The sequence below is a fragment of the Halichoerus grypus genome, chromosome 13, assembly GCF_964656455.1.
Source record: "Halichoerus grypus chromosome 13, mHalGry1.hap1.1, whole genome shotgun sequence".
Classification (NCBI taxonomy): Eukaryota; Metazoa; Chordata; class Mammalia; order Carnivora; family Phocidae; genus Halichoerus; species Halichoerus grypus.
The window spans coordinates 88,141,593-88,162,247 of record NC_135724.1 but is presented as its reverse complement, the minus strand read 5'-3'; the positions used below and the strand labels follow the sequence as shown (position 1 = coordinate 88,162,247).

At 49.9% G+C, this 20,655-nt stretch overlaps 1 protein-coding gene across 1 annotated transcript in view; it reads right to left on the bottom strand.

Moving 5' to 3' along the window:
- Positions 1–20,655, bottom strand: part of TMEM120B (transmembrane protein 120B) — a 45,017-nt gene that overhangs the window by 4,749 nt on the left and 19,613 nt on the right. The window contains exons 3-9 of the mRNA XM_036085070.2: positions 19,917–20,033; positions 16,772–16,831; positions 16,033–16,128; positions 10,877–10,966; positions 3,981–4,046; positions 3,285–3,346; positions 1,494–1,586 (exon numbers count right to left, since the gene is read on the bottom strand). Of these exons, the coding sequence (XP_035940963.1) occupies positions 1,494–1,586; positions 3,285–3,346; positions 3,981–4,046; positions 10,877–10,966; positions 16,033–16,128; positions 16,772–16,831; positions 19,917–20,033 (584 nt within the window). The remainder of the gene's footprint in view (positions 1–1,493; positions 1,587–3,284; positions 3,347–3,980; positions 4,047–10,876; positions 10,967–16,032; positions 16,129–16,771; positions 16,832–19,916; positions 20,034–20,655) is intronic.

Sequence of the window (20,655 nt, the reverse complement as noted above, 5' to 3'; positions counted from 1 at the left end):
GGTTCAGGTGCCCCCACCGCCCCACCAAGCGCCCACTGCCTAGCCATGCCAGTCCCCCGAGATTAGCCACATGGGGCAGGGGGGACAGCCTCACCTATCATCAGTGGGTGAGCACTCAACTCTGAAGATCACCCAGAGAGCACGCACAACACCTGTCACGGGCCCTGACTGCTCTCCCGCCTCAAGTCACCACGAACTCATAGGGCTTGACAACAGTTACAGAAAGCTGACGTGCCAGGCTCTGGTTGTTAATAATGTCTTTAATTTGCATGGAATTGTGCTTTTTATAATGGACTTTTGCACGTATCACTTCAATTGAGTCTTGACAAAGTAGGGCCTACTTTGCAGAGTAATTCAGTAGAAATGACCATCTCAAAAGATGGCAGAATTTTATTAGTTTCCTGTGAAAGTTGAGACAAGAGCTCTCCAAGCTCTTCTGACTGGGCGCTTGACCCATGAGTTAAAAAAAGTTAAGCACAGGGGTGCTTGGGTGGCTTAGTCGGTTAAGTGTCCGACTCTTGATTTCGGCTCAGGTCATGATCTCAGGGTCTTGAGATTGAGCCCCAAGTCGGGCTCCAAGCTGAGCGCGCAGCCTGCTCAAGATTTTCTCTCTCCTTGGGGCGCCTGGGTGGCTCAGTCGTTAAGCGTCTGCCTTCGGCTCAGGTCATGATCTCAGGGTCCTGGGATCGAGCCCCGCATCGGGCCCCCTACTCCTCAGGAAGCCTGCTTCTCCCTCTCCCACTCCCCCCTGCTTGTGTTCCCTCTCTCTCTGTGTCTCTGTCAAGTAAAAGAAATAAAATCTTTAAAAAAAAAAGATTTTCTCTCTCTCCCTGTGACCCTCCCCACCACGTTCTCTTGCTCTCTCTAAAAAAAAAAAAATATATATATATATGTATACATATATATAAATTAAAAATAGTTAAGCACACATTCCCAATGTATATACATGTATGTATCTATACATATTTATATGTAGCCATATTATTTTTTTTTTTTAAGTAGGCTCCACGCCCAGCATAGAGCCCAACTTGGGGCTTGAACTCATGACCCTAAGATCAAGAACTGAGCTGAGATCAAGAGTCAGATGCTTAACAGATTGAGCCACCCCAGCGCCCCTATATGTAGGCATATTATATACATTAAGTTATACATGCATAACAACATGCATATATATTTATGCATATATAATTATGTGTATTATAAAACACAGACCAAAAAAAAATAGACATTTAAAAAGGATAAGACAGAAGCCAGCATCGAAGCCTGGCTCACAGCTGGCCTCAAGCTTGTCGGCTGAAACAGAATCCACGATGAATTATGAAAAGCAACTTAGGTAGAGGCCTGCAGCCCTGGCTTTGTGTGTGGTAGGTCTCGTTATGTTCTTACTGGCTCATGCTCCCAGTGTAGGGAGTTAGCAGTGAGGTCTGGGGGAGCAGGGAGGGGCCGGTACTTGTCCCCCACCTCCCCTCCCCTCCCCAGGCTGGGTTACTCACCCACGGTGAGGTCCAGGTGATTCCTCTCCCCCAGGGCACGAAGTCTGTAGAGGCAGCCCCTCTGGTAATAATATTGCAGGAACTGGACACAGCCTGCAGGGGGAGCGCAGCACCTGGCTCAGGGCCTGGAGGACAGGGCGCCACCCCTGCGCAGACCCAGGGGTCTTCACGGCCCACAGGGCAACCCTCTCTCACCCCAACACACACACACACACACACACACACACACACACTCTCTTCAGCCTGAACCCACTTTATCCCTTATCCAGAATACAACGAGAGTAGGTTATCTGAAGACCCAACTAAACACCAATGAGATTAGAAACTTCTAGAGCAGATGCTTGCTGGGATGGTGGCACCATGCGGGGAGCTGTGTGTAATGCCAAGACAGCAAGAGACACTTTCATACAATGGGATACTTAGTAGTTACTAAAAATGAGCAGGTAGAATTCTGTGTATTGACATAGAAAAATACCCATCATTATTGTTAAAAGAAAAATAAACAGATTGTCGGGGCGCCTGGGTGGCTCAGTTGGTTAAGCGACTGCCTTCAGCTCAGGTCATGATCCCAGGGTCCTGGGATCGAGTCCCACATCGGGCTCCCTGCTCAGCGGGAAGCCTGCTTCTCCCTCTCCCACTCCCCCTGCTTGTGTTCCCTCTCTCGCTGTGTCTCTCTCTGTCAAATAAATAAATAAAATCTTAAAAAAAAAAAATAAAATAAAATAAACAGATTGTAAGCAAAGCTGTTTGTACAAAGTGATCCCATATTTATAGACTACATAATGCAGTATATACGTATATATGAATCAAACTGAAAGGACATAGATCTATTAACAGTGATCACTCCTAAGGGTGAGATTATATATAATTTTCATTCTTGGCATTAGAGATTTGTATTTGTTGGCAGGGTTTTATTTAAAAATTGTATTTTTTGAATCAGTGATATGCACACAAAATTCAAAGGGAACAAACAAGTACTTGGTAAAAAAAACTCTCTCTCTGTCCCTATCCCCAACTATCCAAGCTCCCCCTTCTCAGAGGGGACCCCTAGGACCAGTCCACGGTATATAAATCCAGAGCTATTATTATTATTATTTTTATTTTTTAAGATTTTATTTTTAAGCAACCTCTACACCCAACGTGGGGCTTGAACTTACAACCCCAAGATCAAGAGTTGCTCGCTCTACCGACTAAGCCAGTCAAGAGCCCCAATCCAGAGCTATTCTTTTTTTTTTTTTTTTTAAAGATTTTATTTATTTATTTGAGAGAGAGAGAATGAGAGACAGAGAGCATGAGAGGGAGGAGGGTCAGAGGGAGAAGCAGACTCCCTGCCGAGCAGGGAGCCCGATGCGGGACTCGATCCTGGGACTCCAGGATCATGACCTGAGCCGAAGGCAGTCGCTTAACCAACTGAGCCACCCAGGCGCCCCAAATCCAGAGCTATTCTTAAATGAGAAAAAGAACATATGCTCTATTTCCATTTTGAGGTAGTGCCCCCAACACTACTCAGTTCCCAAAAGTCACCATTGGTCCCCAGCTGTGACATGGGAAAGAAAAGGCAGTGATGGGGGCTCCTGGGGGTGGGGGTGATCAGGCTGCCCCTCCCCCAGGACTGGGCGGTGATCTGGGGGCAGGCAGCTCTTTGCTGGATTTCTGGGACCCTCCCCTGCCCCAAGCTCCCTTCCACACTAGACACACCCCTCACAAGGGAGGAGGGATGACAGGGGCCTCCATCAGTGAAAGCCCAGGGAAACGTGCCCCCTCCCCCGAATTGAGGCAAGAGGCACTCACTCTGAAAAATGGAAAACGCTAAAAACTGATTACGAAACTTCTGATAAATTAGTCCGTTGGGCCTGCAGAGAAGTGGGGAAAAGTAAAAGTGAAGTGTGCTGTGAAATCAAACATTCATCCCTGCCCCTCTCCATTCCAGCCAAGAGAGAAGAAAAGCTTTTAATTAAAAAAAAAAAAAAATTATTTAAGTAATCTCTACACCCAAAGTGGGCCTCAAACTCACGACCCCGAGATCAAGAGTTGCATGCTCCATGGAGTGAGCCAGCCAGGCACCCCGAGAAGAAAAGCTTTTAAAATGAAATGGAGGTCCCTGATTTCTGCCCTTCTTTAGCACAAGTGTCCCTGGGGCTGGACCAGTTACTTTCATTTCTTTAAGCCCATCCTAGAAGCAGGGGGGCCTGTAATCATCATTCTGAAGCCTAAATTCTTGCTGATACCCACTCTCTCCGTCTGTCTCCTTTGGAGCCTCATCCCTGTACTCTTTCTGTCCATTGCTCTCTGTCACCACTGTCCCAGCCGGTAGGCCAATGGGACATCCCCAGAAACCTCCCAGCTGGCTTGGGGGAAATCCCTGCGGCCTGGCTGTAAGCTCACCCTTTTCTTCTTGGCCCAAATGTCAGCCCAGGCCAGGAGCCTCGAGGGCACCCCCTCGCCCACGGCCAGCTCCCCATTCACGGGCCCCCATGAGACACTCACCAGGTCAGCATCACTCCAGAGAGGAACGTGGACACATAGTGGTGAGACACCCACCAGCCTTTAATTCTTGGAGAGAAGAGAAGGAAAGGGAGCTCAGGTGGGGAGGGAAACGGGTGGTTCTTGCTTCCCAGACTATGTATGCATGGGCTACTCTGTGGCCCCAAAACAGCCATGACATAGACCCAAGCCATGATTTCGCCCTTTCCTCTGTCCTCCAGAGACGCACAATCACACATAAACCACCCACAGATTAGCCGTGAGGCCCACAGAGGCACACGGGCCTCCAGGGGCTTCCTGCTACCCTAAAAGCACATCCCTCACCGCACCCCAACTTGAAGCCCTGTCACCCTGTCCTCGCCTTGAACCTGCCAAGCCCATTGCTACCTCAGGGCCTGTTATGGGCTGAACTGTGTGCCCCCCAAATTCCTATGTTGTAGTCCTAACCCCTTAGGGCTAGTACCTTAGAATGTGACTGTATTTGGAGATAGGAACTTTAAAGAGGTAAGTAAGGTTAAATGAGGTCATAAGAAAAAAGGCCCCATGAAGATCCGGTGGCATCTGCAGGCCAAGGAGAGGCCTCAGGAGAAACCAGTGGGGCTGGCACCTTGATTTTGGACTTCCAGCCTCCAGAACCGTGAGAAAATAGATTTCTATTGTTCCAGCCCCCGAGCCTGTGGTATTTTGTCATGGCAGCCCACGCAGACCAGCGGGGCCTTTGGACTTGCTGTTCTCTCTGCTCCGAGAACTTGGCCTGCCTGGCTCGTGGTCCAAATTCAAGTTTTGGACCAACTGTCACCTCCTCCAAAAGGCCTTCTGCGGCTACTTTATCTAAAACAGTCAGGCAGCCCCACTCTGAGTCACACTACTGTTTTATTTTCTTCATGGCGCTTACCACTATCTGAAATTATTCATTTCTTCCCCTTCCTTTGTTCTCTGAACCCTCTTCCCCGCTCACACGTAAACATCAGGAGAGCAGGGATCTTGTCTGTGTTCTTCATCGATGTTATCTGTGACACCTGGCTCGAAGCAGGTGCTCAATAAGTGTGTTGAATAAACACAGCACGCACACACACACACTCATGCTCACCCAGAGCTGCAGCTACCTCCGTTACCCCACACAGACACAGAGAAATGCCAGACTGCCCACACAGCATCTCAGCATCCCAGATGCACTTTCTCCCTGGGAGCCCACACCCCCCGGGCTCATCTGTTCCTCCATCTACAGCAGGCCCTTGCCCAGCCCTGGACTTCCTGTGTCCAGTCCAGAAGCTGTGGGAACCCTGGTTTCAGAACCCAGTACTCCCCCAACTGAGGGCTGTCACTCCATTGCAGGGGAGGGAGCCTCGTTGTCACCCCCTCCTCAGTGTCAACGTCCCAGCCTCCACTGAAAGCTGGACCCTCCAACCTTTACCCTTCAAAGTCCTTGAGTCTGTCTCTGGCCTCTGCTGGCCTTCTCCAGCCCCGTCTCGGAGCTCAGTTACCTGAACACAATGTGGCAGCGATTTGCTTTACCAAGTACAGCCTGGGAGCAGTGGGGCTCCTTCCTCCCAACGACTGGGCAGTAGAAACTGGGTTCCCCAAACCCTCACCAGCACTGGATTCCAAGTTTTAAAATTTCTGCCAGTCTTATTAGGTGAAAATCGGTGTGTTGTTGAGGTTTAATTTGCATTGTCCTAAGTGGGTTCCAACCAGAATGCAGACATTACACAAGCAGAGACTGGATCTTACTCATCTCTCCTCTTTGCAATCCCACAATAAATCTGGACATAAATTAGGGGTTCCGGCATGGCCTGTGTATGCCTCAAGGGTTATGGTGAGGAACAAGGCTTTACGTGGCTCTTTATTCCTAGCACTAACAGCACCCGGTAAACAGTAGGCACTCAGTAAATGCTAAAATGATGCCCAGGAGGTGTGGCTGATGAAGCAGCAGCTGGTCTAGATGCCACCAGCATGGAGGGACAGGGTAAGACATCCACCCACTTCTCTGATCCCAGTCTCCCCCTCCCCATGTCCCTGGGTTGCCTGTCAATGTCTACAAGGACCCCTGGCTCTAATTTTCTGACAGAAGAGGCAGTTAGCCCCATCCTCAGACCTTCAGCTTGAAGAGCACCCAAGAAGCCTCTCTGCAATCACTTCCCCCAAGTTCTCTGCAGAGCCACACACAAGCCCTGGGGCTTTGGCAAACGCAGTGCTCCTCTGTCCTACTCCCCAAAGCCCCCCTGAGAAATGCCCCCTCCCCACATGGGAGCGGCCAGAGCCAGACGCGGGATCTGTGCAGCAAGCCTGGCTGAGCAGCCGCTTTTCATTTCACAGCTCATAGTGCCCAGAGCCCAGCTCTGACAGATGCCCCCAATAAGCACAGCTCAGCGGCACGAGGAAAGGCTAGAAATTGCTTCTTCCCTGGCATGGCGTTCTCGAGCCCCCTCATCCATCTGCACACTGCAGGGTGCTGGGCTGGTTTTGTGCACATGTGTTTATGCAGTCGTTTTACTGTAACTTAATTCAAATATCATACAATTTCCCCATTTAAAGTATACACATCAGCGGCTTTTAGTATATTTGCAGAGTTGTACAACCATGACCACTATCAGTTTTAGGACATTTTTTATCACCCCAAAAGAAACTTGGACCCATTAGTGGTCACTCTTTGGGCCTGTTTTGCCATGGAAATAAAGCTTGCAGGGCCTATGGGCATTTTAATGAGCAGGCAGGAGATACGCAATGAAGAGTGGTGCACACACAGCCACAGTGTAGGACTAGCGTGGCCTGGTATCTGGGAATCGTGCCGAGGATACCACGGCCCTTCTTTCAGGACACCTTGGCCACGTTTGCATGTGGGTACCACTCAGGCACCAGCAACCACAGGCTGTCTCCGGCTTTGAGTTCCGGGTCACGTGGGCAGGTGGGGGAATGGCTTCCACACTGAGGCTCCCTTCCTCCTGGACAGCCCTACACGGCTTTATCCGAGCAAAGTCCCCTATAACAGCCAGTTGGAAGCAGGCACCCATGCGCTGGCTGGCCAGAAAAGCTAACGCGATCCCTGATTCATTATTTATTCTGGCCCAGAACTAACTGTAGAGGACATCTGCTGTTTTGCCTCTCTGTCAATCACCCCACCCCCTCTCCACCCCCCACATTCTGGTTGCACGCCAGGCCTTTCTTCGGGTGAACCACCTCATCATCCCCACACTCAATCTGGGTGGCTGAGTGGGAAGCGGAGTGATATAACTGGGCACGTGACTCGGAGCCAGCCTATCAGGGCTCTGCATCCCCCAGCCACACTGATTGGCTCAGGGACGAGCATGTGACCTCAGCCGAGCCAATCAGAAATCTGCCTCAAAATTACAAAAACTGGATCTGCGCAGGCAAGCCGTCTTTCCTGTGAGACTATCGAGCTGGCGGGATCCTGATCCTAGTCTAGGCTGCTGGAAGCCAGTGCTTCCAGGGGGTAAGAGATCAGGGAGGAGGACTGTTGGCATTGTGTGAGCCCCCCCCTTTTTTTTAAATATTTTATTTATTTGACAGAGAGACACAGCGAGAGAGGGAACACAAGCAGGGGGAGTGGGAGAGGGAGAAGCAGGCTTCCCACAGAGCAGGGAGCCCGACGCGGGGCTCGATCCCAGGACCCTGGGATCATGACCTGAGCCGAAGGCAGACGCTTAATGACTGAGCCACCCAGGTGCCCCTGTGTGAGCCCTTTTCACCTCCTTGAACCATCGTTGATATACAGCCATACTTCAGAGATACTGTGGGTTCACTTTCAGGGCACTGCAATAAAGCGAATGTCGCAATAAAGCAAGTCGAATGAAGTTTTTGGTTTTCCAGTGCCTCTAAAGTTATAAGTATGAGATAGCAGTTCTAGAAAAACAACGCTTATACCTTAATTTAAAAATATAGTGCTAAACGGGGCGCCTGGGTGGCTCAGTCGTTAAGCCTGCTTCTTCCTCTCCCACTCCCCCTGCTTGTGTTCCCTCTCTCGCTGTTTCTGTTAAATAAATAAAATCTTTAAAAAATATATATATATATAGTGCCCAAAAAATGCTAACCATCATCTGAGCTTTCAGCAAATTGTAATCACTGATCACAGACCACTATAACAAATATAATAATGAAGAAGTTTGAAATACTGCAAGAATTACCAAAATGTGACAGAGACACAAAATGAGCACATGCTGTTGGGAAAATGGCGCCAATAGACCTGCGCGACACAAGGTTGTCAGAGACCTTCAATTTGTAAAAAAAAAAAAAAAACAACACAGTATCTTCGTAGTGCAGTTAGACAAGGTATGCCTTGTTCCCCCTTCATGTTTACTCCTATCAGGTAGTTTCCCTCATTTGCAGGATTTGCAAGGGAACTTGATTTGCTTATTGCACTAAGCTAATGCGCTACAGCTCCCACTCATTCCAGAAGATAAAGCACCAAGCCTACCACCCATTCCAGCCCCCAGCCCCCACCACATCCAAACCCCCGCCCCAGGCCAGAGCAGGGAGATAGGCGCAGAGGAACAGTGAAATGAAATCTCATTTCAACTTGAGATACCAGTTGAAGTGTTAGGCAAATGAAGCCTGGCTTTGGAACCCCACTTCTACTCCCTTGTGTCCCCCTCCCCACTTTCCTGCTATGCCCCACACTTGCAGGGACCTCCACTCAGTCCTGTTCCCTTCCCTCTGGTAACCCACCCACCCCCCATCCACAGCTTGTCACACTAGATAAAGAGCTGACCAGAGTAACTCTAAGTGTTAGTGACTGTTAGAGATGTAGCATGCCTCTGAAGACTCTTAATAAGTCCATCAGAAGGATGAAACTGTAAGGCTGACAGCAAGCCCATGGGAACAGAAGAGAGTTCACAACAAGGAGGCCTTGCCACTTACCCTGGCCCTCTTTCCCTACTACCTACCACCCTGGCTCCCCTCCAACGACACCCAAAAGCAGAAAGATACTATTCACTAAAATTAAGAAAGACTATGAATGTTATTTATTTGGTAAGATTTTCTACTTCAGTGTTTCCCAAAGCATGGGGTGCGTACCACCAACTTTTAGATGACACTCGAGTGTAACACCAGATGATACTGAACCATGTGGCAAGAGGTCATTGGTTCAGTTCTTTATTCTCCTGATTAAGTCGAGGAAAGAGTCTCTTTAATGCCTCTCAAGGTCCGCTAATCTCCCTTTTTACACACACGTACACACACAGATAGCAGGCCTCAGGCTCAGAGCCTCCCGGAAGCAAGAATAACTGACTTCAATACTTATACAAGGAAAACAAAAGGATATTTTTATACTATTTCCTCTTTCCTGCAACTGATGCTGGTTTTCCATGTACGGTGATGAAATAAAATTTCCTTTTAAAATAAACTAGTATTTACTTAAGTTAAAAAAAAAGGAGAGGTTGATTTTTAAAATGTGAAAATTATCATCCAGATGATACATGGAAAAGGCAAAAATGGCGAGGATAGGTCAAGAATGAGTGCTGTTTGAGAAACACTGATCTTTTCTAACGGGCATGCTACGGGGCTGCATACCTAAAAATCGCTGGGCCCCTGGTCCTTACCTCTGGGCTCTACCTTCAGGTTAAGGCCCGGCAGGGCAGGGATCTGCCATAAGAGACCACTGGGCAGAAAAGTGAAAAGGTGGCAAATTATTCAGGGGTTTGCAGATGCCCCCAATCTTAAATACACAGTTCATGACAGTTCCTTACTAGCGTCCAGGAAGGAGGAAGCAGGGAGGGGCTGGGAGGTTATCACCTTTCGTTTCAGGGAAAAATAGGGACAAGCATGGTACACAGAGATGAAACAGCTACCCCAAAAAGGAAATCAGACCTATGGAAAATGGGTCCCGCAGGTGGCAAATCGTGGTCTTAACTGGGCCCCAAGACTCTCAGCTCAGAGACAGGTGGCGTAGGAAGAATGATAAAATAGCAGGGCTCCTCGTATTTGCAGGCCCTCGGAGGTGGGGACCCCCAATTGTGCCTCCATTCACTCAGGAACGCGGAGGCACACGCCCCCAGGGGACTGTGAAATAGCCCAGAGAGGGGACTTCAGTTGCCCAGGGCCCCAGAGCCGCGCAGGAACAGCAGAGGGACTAGAACTCAGGAACCCTCACTCCCAGCCTGGCTGTCTTCCTCCTCAGCACTGCGGGAGTAACAGGGCAGGTTTGAACCAAGACCCTCACCACATGTCCTCCGTCCTCCCCATCTCCCTGTGGGGGACCATCCACTCTTGTCACCAGAATCCATTCATCCCTCTGATGACAGTATCCCAATTTTCCTCTGGGGACCCACCCACTGCCCTCCTGACACTCAGCCCCTAGGCTTCTACTGACAGCCTGTAGGGGCGGGCATGAGGCTCAAGCCCGACCAATCACAGCCGTGCATTCTCTGGCCAGTGATTGGTTCAGAGACAGGCACATGATTCAGCAAGTACCAATGCGACCCAGTGAGACTCTTGGAAACAGCAAGGTGCCATATTTTGCTGGGAATGCTAGAAATAAAGTTAGGAGCTCTGGGGTGCCTCTGCATGGAGCCTGAGAATGAAGACAGCACAGTAGAAGGCAGAGGTGAGGGGTGGAGAGAAAGTGGGTCCTGGGGCCATTGTCTAAGCACCTGGATTAAGCCTGACCTGAAGTCAGCACCAACGGACCTGTTCTTTGATAGGAGAAAACAAATTTCCTGTTGTGTTAAACCTATTTGAGTTAGAGTTTTTGGTAAGCAGGAGACTGACCACAGGAGGTGACAGTTTTCCTCCTCCCTGGCTCTGAACAGTCAGGGACACCCCTCCCCCCCCACGGAGGAAGGGAATACAGGCTGAGGGTGACAGCCCTCATCTGCATCCCCTTCCATGACTGATCTCCCTTTGGCTCCCCCAACGCCCCCCCACAAAGCTGGGCCCCCAATTACCTTGAGCCATTGCTGATGAGAATACTCTCCCGAATTGTCAGGGTGCAGTAATACCACACCAGCAGGAAGTTAAAAACTTCGTCCGTCACCCTAGTGGAAAGAAACAGCCCCGGGGAGGAGCGCACGCATGAGAACCAGGGACGGCTCTCCCACCCACAGCACAGGACAATAGAACAGCAAACACGGATGAGGGCCGCCCCCCACAGGCTGCCTTTGGGAACACCGCTGATTCCTGGGAAGAGAGAGGAAGCATGGCCGCCACCTAGTCTGCCTGTCCCCTCCTCACCTTTCTACCAGAATCCTGCTTGCCTTTAAGGGCTCTAGCTGAGGTTTCGCCCCCTTCCCTGAGCGCTCGGCCTATGACACCCTCTCTCCCTTCTAAATTCTTACTGTCTGATGTGACATTTTTGGTGGAAGGGCAACAGGAGGACCTGAAGCAGAAAACTGAGTATTTTAAACTGTCCACAGTGTCAAAGTGCAAATTCCCTCCAACCCCTTAAAAGATCTATAAACTTTGTTGCACTTACAAAAAAATTCTTATGGCCCAAATTGTCTGTAAGCTGAATGAAGAACTCCCGGCTCCTCTATGGTCCCCACGGCCCAGAGCCGGGCACAGAGGCCTTAGGACAGGACAGAGGGGCTAGAGCTGTTGCTGTACTCTGGTCAGAGCGGAAAGCTGGCAGACATGCGGCGTGTGACCTCGTCAGAGACCCCCCTGGCCTCAGCTTTGCTGTCTCCGAGATTCGAAGGCTGACCCCCTACCTGAATATGGCTGGGTGAAGGATCCCGGGACAGAGCCTACGACAGACAGCCCCTCGGAAGCCTCTCCTGCCGCGGACTCTAATGGAGGCTCTAGCTTCCCCCCAAAGGGAAGCGCCTCTGTACTTCCCAGCGCCATACAGATGCATTCAGCACTGTGCGGGGCGCTATCCGTCTGCACCGGGGACGGAGAACACCCCATCTCCTCCGTCTCCATCTCTGAACTGGGACAACCATGATAACCCTGGGAGGGAAATGGAAGGGTGTGACTCGAACAGTAAGAGCCGAAGTTAGAAGGTTGTCTTTTAGGCTGTGTGACCCTGTTTTGTGGTCACAGATGACAGACTTTCAACCCCAAGCCCTCTTGAACCATCGCCTGCAGAGGGCCAGGAACCATCGCCCTGGGAGGGCCAGGAACAGACTGGAAGCACAGGGCCTGAGTCCAGATCACAGCTCTGCCTCTTCCCAGCTGTGGGACCAGGGGCAAGTCAGTGATTCTCCCACGCGATCACCTCCCGCGCTGAAATGGGGAGAGCGATGAGTGATAACAGCCCCCGTGTAAGCTGCTGCGAGCATCCGCTGAGTTTCCCACAGGAGGCACCTGGGGCATAGGAAGGGTTACCTGCATTCCCTGTTGGAAGTCTGGCAAGTAGCACAGAGGATCCAAAGCCTGAGAAATGAGTCTCAGACGCTTAGTTCTGAGGAAATCAAAGGCCTACTTGACTTGAATGGGGTGCTGGGGTGGGGACGGCCTCCCCAGGGCAGAGGGTCACTCAGACACCGACTTCTGAGCTCACCTCCAGATGGGAGGCAGGCCCAGTCGCGAGTCGTGGTGACCAGGATGTTTTTCATTGGTCCTTTCCGACATCTTATCCGTAAAGAGGGGAAGAAAAAGAAAGTTTTATGGCCCCAGCACTTTAGGGACATGCTTGAGGCGCCGGCCTCAGCCGTCTCTGCCGGGGTGTATGAGCTCCCTGCTGCTGGAACAACAGACCACAAACTTAGTGGCTGAAAGCAACGTGCATTTATTCTCTTACAGTCTGGAGCTCGGAAGGCTGAAATGGGCCAGTGGGACTGGGTTCCTTCTGGAGGCTCTCGGGGAGAATCCACTTGCTGACCTGCTCCAGCTTCTAGAGGCGCCTGCATTCCTTGTTTCGTGGCATCACGTTTCCTTCTCTGACTCTGACCCTCCCAACTCCAGGATGATCTCTTCTCAAGTTCCTTCACTTAATCTATCTGCAGAGGCGTTTTGCCAAAGAAGTCCACACATTCGCAGGTTCTGGGCATTAGAACACGAACCTCTTCAGGGACCGTGACTCAGGCCGTGCCAGGCCAGCTCTAATTACTGGGAACTTGCAATGCTGCAGGCATTTTACGTGGACGATCTCTCTGAGTCCTCGGAACAACCCTACAGGATTGCTTCCTGTGGCAGGTGTGCTTTCCACATCTGTGCCCGTCTGCATAACTCCCGACAGCCAGACCCCGCCATTCCTGGCATGCCTGGAGTTCTCAGGCCTCCAGAGCTCATTCTGCTGGTGCGAGAGGCAGGGCAGCAGGGAGGGGAATTTATGCCCTCTGGAAGCAGTCCTCAGCTCCCCTGACCAACAGCAGTTGGAAGATAAATACCCTTGCTCCCTCGCCCCTCTAGTGGGTAACTGAGGCATGTTCCATGCTGTCTCCCAGTTCTCCGGATACGTACAGGGGAGCCCCTCCTGTCTCACTTCCCATTCCCGTACCAATGTTTCTTGGGATCACCTCCCAAAGAAACTGCGGGCACTCAAATGCTTGTCTTGGGGGTTGCCTCTGGGGGAACACACACCAAGACAGGACAACTTCCCATTTTACAGATGAGGATACTGAGGCCCAGAGAGGGGAAGTGAGCTGCCCAGGAGTGAGATCCAAACCGAAGCCCAACTAACCTAAGCTTAACTCCAACCCCCCTTTCCCTGCAGCTTCAAAACCCAATCCTGATAGAGGACAATCCTAACTAGACACAGCCTCCTGGCCTGAACGCAGAAGAAAGAGGCATCACACTCTCCAGCAGTCTCACCGAAGCTTCCCGAGCACCAGGCAGCATGGGCAGATGTCTTCTGGCCATGGGGAAGATGAGGAAGCAGACATGGAGAGAGCAAGGGCTCTACTCAAGGTCACACAATCTGTGAGTGGCAGAGCTGGACCTAGAACGCTTGGTTCTCACGGACATTGGCCATGCCCAGCTCCAGACTTACAGGCACCAGAGAAGGGCCTTTCGGTGGGGCACCCAGCAAGGAAACCATGCCAAGGGGGCAAGAGTAAGGAAAGAGAATCCTGCTCCGTGGATGCACTGGATATTAAGCTGTGGTCTCTTCCAGCCTGCCCAGCCCAAAATGGTGGCAGCAATCACAACTGCTCACGCTCAGACGGCACTTACGTGCCAGGCACTACTCTAAACACGGCAAATAGAACCTATCTGGTTCTCTGAGCCATCCTACCAAGTAGCTCTCGTTATCCTCATTTTGTGTGTGAAGAAACCCAGGTGGGGAGAGGTTAGACCATTTGCCCAAGGTCAAACAGCAGGGCAAACTTCCCTGAAGGCAGAACGGAGATGAGCTGCCCGTCCAGCCCCCTTCCCCTGTCCTATTTTTAACCCACAGAAGGTATACTAGTGTTCCCTCAAAATTCATGTCCACCCAGGACCTCAGAATATGACCTTATTTGAAAATAGGGTCTTTGCAAATTTAATTAGTTAAGATAAGGTCATACCAGGTTAGGGTGGGCCCTAAATCCCAAGACTGGTGTCCTCCTAAGAAGGCCATGAGAGAAACACAGGGACACACGCGGAAGGAGGCTACCTGACAAGATTAAGGCACAGGAGGCTGAGTGAGACTGGAGGGAAACAGCTTTAAGCCAAGGAACGCCAAGGAACACCAAGGAACACCCTGGAGGCTGGGGGAAGCAAGGCCGGATCCTCCCCTAGGGCCTTCAGAGCGAGTATGGTCCCACCAACACCTTGATTTCAGACTTCTAGCCTCTAGAACTGTGAGAAAACAGATTTCTGTTGTTCCAAGCCATCCAGTTCGTGGTGCTTTGTTACAACTGCCCCGGGAAATAAATACAGAAAGGGATGGGGAGAAATTGAAAGACCCAGGCCCTCGCTGAACTTTAGAACTTGACAACACACCACAGGTTTGCCCTCTGAGGGCCCAAGATGTCCCAGCGCAAGGGAATCTGGTTGCACATCAAGAACGTCTATCCCTTCCAGAGAGGCATGTGAGCAGGCAGTGTGCAGGCTTTGCCCTCTGGGGAAACAGGCCAGGCCCGAGGCAGCAGGCAGGCACGGGCCCAGGACCTGAAAGGGCCTTTCTCTGTCTGGACATTCGAGTGGCCAGACCAGAAACTGGACTCCCAGCCAAACACTTGCCAGGAGATAAACCCCTGACACACCGGCCAAATGCCCAAGCTGTACTCGGCTGCCTCCCCTCAGGGCCCAAAACCCAGTGCCAGGCGGGGAAACGAAACCCCCTGAGGCAAGGCAGCCTGAGCCCACTGGCCTCAGCCTCTCAGAGCCGCGTGGCCTCCTCTTGCTCCAAAAGCAGGGGCTGAAGCTGGTGCCAGGCGCCGGGCAGAGCCCTCCACACGCACTGTTAGCAAAGCCTGGTGTCACCCTCATTTTACAGATGGAGAGACTGAGGCTCCCTGAGGGAACATGCTCATGGTAACAGCCAGTTAGTCCCAAAGCCAGGATTCAAACCCAGGCAGTCTGTGATCTTTCTTTCTTTTCTTCCTTCCCTTCTTCCTTTCCTTTTTTTCTTGCTTTCTCTTTCTTTCTCTTTTTATAATTGATATATAATTCACATACCAGAAAATTCACCCTTTTAAAGAGTATAACTCATTACTTTTTAGTATATTCACAGAGCTGTACATTCATCACCTCTATCTAATTCTGGAACATTCTCCTCACTCCAAAAGAAACCCCATCCCCATCAACAGGACCCAGCCCCACCTCCCCTCCACCCAGCTCCTGACCACTAATCTGCTTTCTGTCCCTACAGAGTTGCCTGTTCTGGACATTTCGTATAAGTAGAATCACACAATATGTGACCTTTTGTGACTAACTTCTTTCACCGAACATAATGTTTTCAGAATCCATGTTGTAGCGTGTGTCACTGCTTTATCCCTATTTATTATTGGAATAATATTCTATTGTGTGGGTGTGCCACTGGGCTCTTTCCTAACTACTAGTTATGAGGTCTCTCCAGTAGCTGTTCAGTAGATATCTGCTGGATGGATGTCGAGTGGACAGGACTGCTATTTCGCATGGGAAAAGGCTCTTCTCTACCTACAACCTACCAAACATCGCAGAGGCAGAAGAGGACCCCCCTCCCCATGCCGACACACACCACCACACTTCCTGTTACCTGTAGTGAAGGACAAATCGACACGCCACAGCGCCCAGGAGCAGGATGATGGTCAGGTAGAGCTTGAACTTCTCATACTCATCCTTGTAAGCAAATCTGCAGGGACAGACACCCCCAGGAAAGGTCACATAACTATTACTATAGTTATAGTAATATAACTATATCCCATCTGGGGACAGAATCGTCAGCCCCATCAGAACTGTCACCTACCACCAGCCGCTGCCCACAAGAACCTTCTGATCCCACTAAAGGAAAGCTCTGGCCTTGAATTAATGGTGATGATCAATTAGAGAAAGAGGACCGATGTGCAAAGCTTCCCACGTCCCTGGGCTCCTGGTGTAGGTCTCTGGGCTGGTGATGGGGATGCGCAGGGGGTGGAGAAGTGTTCCTCCCTAACCAGCTACTGCAGCAGAAACACCATGCTCTACTGCCCCTGGGACTGATTTCAGGTGGACAGTACTGCCCACTTCCCGGAAGAACTGTGCGTGCTAAGCAGTGGAATGGAGCAGGGGCTGTTTCTCATGGGAAAGTGGCAGTTCTGTTCCCCCAACGTACTGACTGCATGTTCCCAGGGTGGCCTCCCCACTGAGAAGAAGCGTGTCAGAAAGACCAAGAGCCAGAGCCCCAACTCTTAATTTGTTTTATTTATGCAAAAATTCTAGCTAGGTTCATTTCTCCTGAGTTGGAAGAGCAAGATGCCTGGATTCCCTAAAGCCAGGTGGGGGTCAGAGATACTTACTTGGCCTGGTTGCTGAGAAGGGTCACATTCACATTGCCAAGGACCAGATTTAAGTAGAGCCTGGAAGGAAAGTATCTGTGAGGGCTGACTCGTTCCTTACCAGCCCTGGAGTGGGCCCCAACCAAAAACATTCAAACAATAAGCATGCACTGAGCACTGATGTTAGAAAACAGGGTGCTAAACTCAGCAGTAAAATTCTCACATGGAGAATAATGACTAACTAGAGAATGCGACAATGTGACACATGACAGTCATGACTAACCCATTTCCCCCCATTTTAGCTGGCTTAGAGACCATATTTCCCAGGCTCCCTTGCAGCTAATGTGAGCATGTGACTAAATTCCAGCCAATGAGGTGAAGGCATGTGTACAATCTCTAGGTCAATTTAAAAAGGGTTCTTTTTGAAACTGAAGTAAAACCTTCAATATATTTACAGGTATACCTAACAGTATATTTTGTGCCTGGCTTCTTTCTGCTGTGAACACTCTTTTTTTTAACTGAGATGTAATTCACATACCATAACATCACCCTTTTTTTTTTTAAAGTTTTATTTATTTATTTAAGTGATCTCTACACCCCACGTGGGGTTCGAACTAACGACCCTGGGATCAAAAGTCACATGCTCTTCCGACTGAGCCAGCCAGGCGCCCCCATAACATCACCCTTTTCGAGTGTCCAACTTCATGGTTTCCAGTATATTCACAACGTTGTACAAGCATTACTTAACTCTAGAACATTTTCATCGTCTCAAAATAAAGCACATACCCATCAGCAGTCACTCCCTTTCCCCCCTCCCCCCAGCACCTGTCAACCACTAATCTACTCTACATCTATGGATTTGCCTATTCTGGACATTTCATACAAAAAGACTCATGCAACATGGGGCCTTTGGAGTCTGGATTCTTTGCTGTCCACATTCTTACACATGTCTGTGGGAGGGCAGAAGCACTCATTTCCATTGGCTACACAGACAGACAGGAGTGGAATTTCTGGATTATAGAATATGTGTGTTTTTGGCTTCACCGGGAAATGGCACTTTTTTTTTTTTTTTTTTTTTGGTAAAAAGGTATCTGCTTGCCCTCCACTTCCGGCCCATGTGACAGTACGAGCCAGCTTTGGCCATGCAGAGGAGGACAACTCCCTGAAGGGTGGTGAAGCAACGAGTTGGAGTTGGAAGGACCCTGAGTCCCTAGATGACCCCATGAGCCCTCCGCTCTTGGTTCACTCACCTCTGGACTGCTATGTATGAGAAGAGAAACCGCCCCCTTGTCTGAGCCCCTGTATTGTTGGGCTTTTGTTACAATAGCCTGTACTCTAACATCACTAACAAAGGTGCAAGTAAAGGGTTATGAAATCTCGGGGAGGAAGGGTTTAATTCCACAGAGGGAGAGGGGTTTTGGAAAGGCTTCACCGAGTTGCTAACATTTGAACTGGGCTTTGAAGGATGAGTACAAGGTTGAGAGGAGAAAAGCAAATAAAAAAGTCTTCTTTCTAGCTCTGAATAAATTCTAGGGGCATTTCTGGTCTGGTGTAACTGGAGTAGAGGTGTAAAAAGAATTACCTATTTTTTTTCGGCTAGCCATACAGCCCCCACTTCCTGAAAGAGCAGCGCCATTTTCCTTCAGAGAATCTCTTTTCCCCTCACTCAGGTCCTAGGGTAAGGCACATGACCCAGGCTTAGCCAATCAAAGCACTGCATCCTCCTGATTGGGTCAATAATGGTCATGTGACACACTGGTCACAGGCCAATGAGCCTCAGTCCTGGGAACTTCTCCCAGAACTACTAAGAAACAAAGAGGCTTTCTCTACTGGAATTGTTAAGCCGGCAGAAGGCAAACCCAGAGCTCCCGGGGCCAGCTTGTAGAGAAAGTCTCCCTAAGAACAAGACACAAGTGGCCAAGGAAGTAAAAGGAAAGCTCACTGAGAGACCGAGCCTAACAGTATCATTTGAGCAGCAGGATCCAGCCAGACCCACAGCAACATCTGCACCTTTAAGTTACATGAGCCAATAAATCGCCTATTTTTTGTAAGCACTTTGAGTTGGGTTTTCTGTCACTTGTAACCCAAAGATTGCCAACCGATGTAAAATGCACGGAGGACTCGGGAGGCTGGAGCTGGGAAAGCGGATCTGAGCCACACTGTAAAAAAGGGTCATGCGGTTTCATTCTATGGAAAATTATCATCACCCAACTCAGGGAGTTTTTCACCAAATATGGCAAAAGAGGAGAAGCCAAGAGGAATGGCTTCAAGTGTAAAAGGGCCTGACGGGGGCTCTGACTCAGCACTAGGCCAAACCAGGAGAAAGGGCCACAGGGAAGTGATGGGAGCACTTAGCAGCCCGCCTCAGGTTTCGATACAACACCGTCCGATCTCGCTCTGGAACAGGTGGCAGGGATGTCACCTGAGGGAGGAAATGGGACTTCTTCAAAGGAGGAAGACAGAAAGAACACAAGCTCTGGAGTCAGAGTGTTCACATCCAAACCTGGGCTGAGCCACCTGAGCAAAACACCCCCTAATGGCTTTGAACCTTGTAGAATTTGGACACCTGGGTCTGACTCACCAAGCTGTAGACAATTCAAGAGCCCCCAGCACAATGCTAGGCATACAGCAGGCACTCAATAAATGTTTGTTCTCAAAGGAAAACAAAAGAGAGACAGAGAGAGAAACCAAGAAACAGACTCTTAACTACAGAGAACAAACTCATGGTTACCAGAGGGGAGGGGGTGAAGGGACAGGTGAGCTAGGTGATGGGGATGAAGGAGGGCTTTGTTGTGATGAGCACTGGGTGATGTACGGAGGTGTTGAATCACCCTACTGTACACCTGAAACTAATACAATACTGTCTGTTAACTACACTGGAATTTAAAATAAAAATAAAATAAATCAATGTTTGTTCTTTGGGAGAAAACATCTTTCCTCTTAACCTCGGGTGGCACCAGGCATGCGGCAGGTGCTGGAAACCAGATCTTGTATCTGGTTCCTCACACAAGCCCTCCCAGGAAGGTCACGCTGAGATCCCCTCCTGTTCCATGGAGGAACGTATGAGGAAGCCTCCTCTTTCCTGCCCTTGCTTCCCTCCTTTCCCCTCAACCTCAAGCCTGGGCGTCTGCCTGCAGCAGGGGTGCGCTAAGTTTCCAGCTCCTACCCATTCTTCTTGGGCAGGTAGGCCTCCATGTCGAAGAAGATGTTCTGCCGCTCCTTGATGTTGGCGCTCATCTGCTGAATGAGCTCTGCCTCCTCCCGACTGGCATGGTTCTTGTACCTGTTTGGTCAGAGGTGCGAGCATAGGAGAAGCAGGGGTGTTACTCAGACTGGAGGAAGAATCTGGGAGCTCGGGGCACTGCCCTCCCAACTTTCTAGCTCAAGGCTTCTTACAACCTCAATTCTCCCTCTGCACCCTGTGGGTTTGACACTGGGTCCCTGCTAGCCTTGTGACCTTGGGAAAGTCCTTCCACCACTTTGCCTTATTTTCCATACCTGAAAAACAGGGGTAGCATCAGGCCTACCTCACGGACAATACTGTTGTGAGGATTAAGTGAGTACACTAAATGTAACACATTTAGACTGTTCAAATGTGTTACATTTAGAATGATCCTTGATACACAGTATGAGCTCAATGGACTTCTACAGGCAACACCATGCTTCTTACTCTTCTAAAAGAAGAGACTGAAGATTACTAGAAGGGCAGACAGGAAAGTGCTTTAAAAGTATTAGCAGCCAACTGATCACTGTCTGTTTTTCCTTGGTGATATTTAACTCTCAAAACTAGAAAAACAAGCCAGTGGACACCCTCTCAGAATAGTAGGTGTGTCTTCTATGGGTCAACCTTCTAACCCAATGGTTCTCAACTGGGGACACTTGGCAACATCTAGGAACATTTTATT